This window comes from Sapajus apella, unplaced genomic scaffold (genome assembly GCF_009761245.1).
Source record: "Sapajus apella isolate SASKATOON/1434 unplaced genomic scaffold, GSC_monkey_1.0 scaffold165, whole genome shotgun sequence".
NCBI lineage: Eukaryota > Metazoa > Chordata > Mammalia > Primates > Cebidae > Sapajus > Sapajus apella.
In genome coordinates this window covers 1,586,288-1,592,474 of record NW_022437105.1, presented here as the reverse complement: position 1 = coordinate 1,592,474, position 6,187 = coordinate 1,586,288, and the positions used below count along the sequence as shown (strand labels likewise).

At 45.0% G+C, this 6,187-nt stretch overlaps 1 protein-coding gene across 2 annotated transcripts in view; it reads left to right on the top strand.

The window, feature by feature from the left end:
• THBS2 (thrombospondin 2) overlaps window positions 1–5,595 on the top strand; it is a 36,602-nt gene extending 31,007 nt beyond the window's left edge. For both annotated transcript variants that reach the window (XM_032267106.1, XM_032267105.1), the window contains exons 20-22: window positions 748–845; window positions 1,951–2,090; window positions 3,841–5,595. In XM_032267106.1, the coding sequence (XP_032122997.1) occupies window positions 748–845; window positions 1,951–2,090; window positions 3,841–3,848 (246 nt within the window). In that variant the 3' untranslated portion in view covers window positions 3,849–5,595. The remainder of the gene's footprint in view (window positions 1–747; window positions 846–1,950; window positions 2,091–3,840) is intronic.
• Window positions 5,596–6,187: the final 592 nt, after the last annotated feature.

The following is a 6,187-nucleotide window of genomic DNA, read 5'->3' as shown; positions in this document are numbered from 1 at the left end:
GGAATCTGAGGGTCAGGCACCTGTGCTCTCAAATCCTGGAATCTGAGGGTCAGGTTCCTGTGCTCTCAAATTCTGGAATCTGAGGGTCAGGTTTCTATGCTCTCAAATCCTGGAATCTGAGGTTCAGGCTCCTGTGATCTCATATCCTGGAATCTGAGGGTCAGGCACCTGTGCTCTCAAATCCTAGAATCTGAGGGTCAGGCTCCTGTGCTCTCAAATCCTGGAATCTGAGGGTCAGGTTCCTGTGCTCTCAAATCCTGGAATCTGAGGGTCAGGTTCCTGTGCTCTCAAATCCTGGAATCTGAGGGTCAGGTTCCTGTGCTCTGAAATCCTGGAATCTGAGGGTCAGCTTCCTGGCATCTCATATCCGGGAATCTGAGGGTCAGGTGCCTGTGGTCTCAAATCTGAGAATCTGAGGGTCAGGCACCTGTGGCTCAAATCTGGGAATCTGAGGGTCAGGCGCCTGTGATCTCAAATCTGGGAGTCTGAGGGTCAGGTTCCTCTGCTCTCCAGTCTGGGAATGTGAGGGTCAGGTGCCGGGGGTCTCACCCCTGAGTCATACTCCCTGTCCATGGACTTTGATCCACAATAGTGGTTTTTAAGATAAACAAATCAGAGAGAGATGGAGCACCATGAGCCTTAAGAGTGAACTTGCAGAGTCATGTTTTGCTTCCTGCGTGGCGTTAGGGAGCTGTGGTTAAGACCCCGGGTGCCAGTGGCGCTCAGGAATGCTGTGTTCTCCCGCAGGTGCGGACCCTCTGGCACGACCCCAGGAACATTGGCTGGAAGGACTACACAGCCTACCGGTGGCACCTGACTCACAGGCCCAAGACCGGCTACATGAGGTGAGGTGGGGGTGCAGCGGTTCTCCGCGCGGCTTCCTGTCAGATGCTGGTTGTAGCATTAGCAGACAAATCCGATCAACTGAATTCTAACCTTCTGTTTTTCTCTGGATTCTTCGGCATTCGCTGCCTCCTCTTTTCTACGCTGCATCTGTACTAAATATTACTTGTTTTTTAAAAACGGTTGAAAAGAAGAACAATCTGCTTTGTTTTTAAAATAACTTTGGATGATAACCATATTTTCTCCTAATGAATACCCTAGGCAGGGGAGAACACCTGCAATTAAAATAACTGCATCTTTGCAGAGTTAGTTGGCGCTTTATTGGAGACTGGATTTGTATCTGTTTCTGATGATGTAAATGGCTGAATGTAAAACATGGTTGTATGAAGTTTTGACACCATTAGCTTAACAGAATCTTCTCTCCTGGCTTAACAGCATTTGTAATCGATTTTTACTGAAACAAAATGCGGATAATTTAAAATTAAGGTTTTTTTTTTTTTTTTTTTGCAAAGTTAATAAGCACCCTGACTCTGCACAGATGCCAGGAGTGTGTGAGTCCCCAGCAGCAGTGGGCAGATCTGTGTGGGTGACATACAGGCTGGTGGCCTGGCCGGATGTTTCCCTGGGGGAGGTCTCCTGTGTATTCACACCTACGCTCCAGCCTCCCGCCCAGGGCGTGGTGTAGCAGGCCCTGTCCCCACGCAGCTTCCAAAGCGTGGAGGAAAGCCGGTGAGCTCATGGTTTCAGAACAAGGTGATGTGGGGACAGTCCTGTGCGGCTTCCCAGGAAGGGGGAAGCTCCCTCCTCACCCCACCAAAGGCTGAGGATCCTCTCAAGCCCTTGCCTGGGTGACTGTAAATGAACTCACAGATTGTGACAACGGTGCGGTTGCAGGAAGGCGTGCCCTGGTTCAGTGCTGCACCAGAGGTGGCTGCAGCTTGAAGGGAACAGCCAGCAATGCCCCCCAGGGTGCTGAAGCCCCAGGCAGAGTGCTGGGTCCCCAGATCTACAACCTGCATCTGGAGCCGACCTTCCACCACTGGTGAAGCCTTCACAGAGTTCATGTGCTCTTTCTTTCCTCTTCTTCTTTTTCAAAACCATTTTTAGAGTCTTAGTGCATGAAGGAAAACAGGTCATGGCGGACTCAGGACCTATCTATGACCAAACCTACGCAGGCGGGCGCCTGGGTCTGTTTGTCTTCTCTCAAGAAATGGTCTATTTCTCAGACCTCAAGTACGAGTGCAGAGGTGAGTGTGAGCGCCTCAGGCCAGTGGGGAGGGCATGCGGCACCCAGAAAGGGAAGGGGTACACAGCGTACTTTTCCGCTTACAAAAGCTGTACCTCGGGAAAAACCTGATCGCAGTAACACGCAGGACGCCCTGCACATTCCAAGCAGCCATTTTGTTTGGTCAGCCTGAATTGTTTTTGTTTGTTTTTAATTGCATTCGGATGCCTCTGGTTGGACACTTTCCAATTATCAACAGTCCCACCCATCCTCATTGTGCCATATTCTAGATCTTCCCTGATTTTCTCCACCTTCCAGGCTCCAGAAGCCATTTTAGATTGGTCCTCTTGTGTTAGCAATGGCAGGCAGCCAGGTAGAAAGGGAAGAAGGAAGGGCTTCTTTACAGTTATCTCACTACAAGTATATTGGAATCAAAATATTATAGAGCTGGAAGAGAACTTGAATCCCATCTGCTTAATTCCATGCCTTCAAGTGGATATGAAAACATTCCCTTCACAGATGCAGTAAATAAAGCTCAGGATGCTTCTTGAAAATCACACAATGAAAATCACGTATTGGGCCAGTTAGTGACTCATGCCTGTAACCCCAGTACTTTGGGAGGCCAAGACAGGTGGGTCCCTGAGGTCAGTAGTTCGAGACCAGCCTGACCAACAGGGCAAAACCCCGTCTCTACTAAAAATACAAAAAATTAGCTGAGTGTAGTGGCACATGCCTATAATCCCAGCTACTCGGGAGTCTAAGGCAGGAGAATCACTTGAACTCAGGAGGCGGAGGTTGCAGTGAGCCAAGATTGTGCCACTGCACTCCAGCTTGGGCAACAGTGAGACATCTTCCAAAAAAAAAAAAAGAAAGAAAGAAAATCATGTATGAAGTAAAGAGAATAAGATAAGAACCTTGATTTCTCTGCTTGCTTCTGTGGAGATTTTCTTCTCCTTATGTTAGGATGCCTTTTAAGGCATCTGATTTCCTCCCACCCATCCATCTCATCCATCCACCCACCCACCCACCCATCCACCCACCCATCCACCCATCCATCCACCCATCCGTCCATCCGTCCATGCGTCCATCCGTCCATCCACTTATCCACCCATCCATCCATCTATTTCATCCATCCATCCATCCACCCATCTGCCAACTATCTCATCCATTCACCCAGTCCATCCACTCGTCCATCCACCCATCCATCCATCCACCCATCCACCCATTCATTCATCCATCTCATCCATCCATCTATATATCCATCTAATTCATCCACCTGCCCACCCATCTATCTCATCCATCCATCCACCCACCCATACACCCATCCATTTCATCCATCTCCACCCACTTAACTATCTTATCAATTAATCTATCCATCTAATCCACCCACCCACTCATCCATCCATCTCATCCACCCACCCACCCATCAATCCATCCATCTCATCCACTCACCCACCTGCTCATTCATCCACCTCATCCATCCATCCATCTCAGCCACCCAGCCGTCTATTCATCCATCTACCCACTCATCCACCCATCCATCTCATCCACCCACCTATGCACTGATGCATCCCTCCATCTCCTCCATTTATCCACCCACCCATCCACCCATCCATCCATCCACCCATCTCATCCATCTATCCATCCATCCATTCATCCATATTGTAGATCTCATTTTTAATTAAAGTTAATTGTATTTCAGGTTCTAGGTAAAATAAAACACTATAGATGGTCCAGTTATCCTAATTCTGTTTATTCCTTTTTTTTTGTAGATGTCTAAACAAGATTTGCTGCATTTCTGGCAATGCCCTGTGCATGCCGTGGTCCCTAGACACCTCAGTTCATCGTGGTCCTTGCGGCTTCTCTCTCCAGCAGCACCTCTTGTCCCTTGACCTTAACTCTGATGGTTCTTCACCTCCTGTCAGCAACCCCAAACCCAAGTGCCTTCAGAGGTTAAATATCAATGGAACTCAGAAATGAACATCTAACCCACTAGCGGAATCCAGTTTGGTGACATATCAGACTTTATGTGGAGTGAAAATTGGGCATGCCATTACATTGCTTTTTCTTGTTTGTTTAAAAAGAATGACGTTTACATATAAAATGTAATTACTTATTGTATTTATGTGTATATGGAGTTGAAGGGAATATTGTGCATAAGCCACTATGATAAATTAAGCATGGAAAATATTGCTGAACTACTTTTGGTGCTTAAAGTTGTCACTATTCTTGAATTAGAGCTGCTCTACAATGACACACGAATCCTGTTAAATCAATTATAAAGAAGGTTCAGTTCAAATTTGAAGTGATGTTATAGTAAGGAGAGATTAGAAGACAAGAGGCATAGCGAATGACATAAGCTGCCAATTAACTAATTGGAACATGTAAAACAGTTACAGAAATAAATGAACACCCCTTCCCCACTCTCCTCTTGTCTGACAACAAAAGCCCTCATGTGCAGTAGACATGCAGTTTCATCAAAGAACAAATATCCTTGCAAAATGGGTGTGACGTGGTTCCAGATGTGGATTTGGCAAAACCTCATTTAAGTAAAAGGTTAGCAGAGCAAAGTGTGCTGCCTTCAGCTGCCGCGTGTGCTGCTGTGGCGTCGGGGCGGGGCCTCCTGCCTGAGCTTCCTTCCCCAGCTTTGCTGCCGCAGAGGAGGCAAAGCAGCTGGAAAAGGGCACTTGGCATCGAACTCATAACTAGGCTTTGGCAACTGCAGAAAAGTTGCTTTTACCTAATTTGATAATACATTTCATTAAGGTTCCAGTTATAAATGTTTTGTTAATATTTATTAAATGAATATAGAATGCAGCACCATTTACCAATAACTTATTTTAAATATGCCTAGTAACACATATGTAGTATAATTTCCAGAAGCAAACATATAGCAAGTATATAATCCTGTGAAAATATGAGGCTTCATACTACTAGGTTGTCATGAGGAAGCATGCTATAAACTGTAACAAAATAAATAGAGAATAATGAGGAGTTTATAGTGGAACCTTAATATATAATGTTGCCAGTGATTTTAATCCAATATTTTTTACTGTTATCTATCTGCTGTATATGGAATTCTTTTAATTCAAACGCTGAAAATGAATCAGCATTTATTCTTGCCAGGCACACCCAATAACCAGTCATGTGTAATATGCACAAGTTTTGTTGTGTTTGTTTTTGTTTGTTTCTTCGTTTGCTTTAAGTTGCATGAACTTTCTGCAGGAAAGAGTCGCTCATCCCACTCCACATAAAGGGTTTAGTAAGAGAAGTCTGTGTGTCCGATAGGGGGCAAGTCGTTCTCCCCTTTCTGTTAGTCTTCACATTTCTATGCCAAATAGGAAAGATCCGTAACTTTAGTCTTAATGTACGCTTTGCATTTTGATAAAATTATTTTTGTTGTTTCCTTTGAGGTTCATTGTTGTGTTGTTGTTTTGCTGCACTTTTTACTTTTTTGTGTGGAGCTGTATTCCCAAGACCAACGAAGCGTTGGGAGACTTCATTAAATGTAGCGACTGTCAACAGCGTGCAGGTTTTCTGTTTCCGCGCTGTGGGGCCAACCGTACAATGGTGTGGGAATGATGATGATGTGAATATTTAGAATGTACCATATTTTTTGTAAGTTATTTATGTTTTTCTAAACAAATTTCTCGTATAGGTTGATGAAACGTCATGTGTTTTGCCAAAGACTGTAAATATTTATTTATGTGTTCACATGGTCAAAGTTTCACCACTGAAACCCTGCACTTAGCCAGAAGCTCACTTTTAAAGATTAACAACAGGAAATAAATTGTAAAAAAAAAAAAAAAAAAAAAAAAAAAAAAAAAAAAGTTTTCTACACATGATCTCTCTCCCTTTTTTGAAAAGAATTATCAGAGTTTCTGCCGGGGGGAAAGGGGTAGGAGGAATTGGCATTTTGCTTCCTGTAAGGTAAGCAGGCCTGTGGCAAGTCACAGTTTAAAATGCAGGCTGAAGGGCCTGGTGGGGAAGGAGGCCCTGCTTGACACAGGTCTCGTACCCCCGAGCCTCCCAGCCCTGCTGGATCCGACCGTTTAGCGATTCATCTTTCCTGCCTCTGCTCAGTGTCAAACAAGGGAATAGAACTTCGTAGGGAATTTG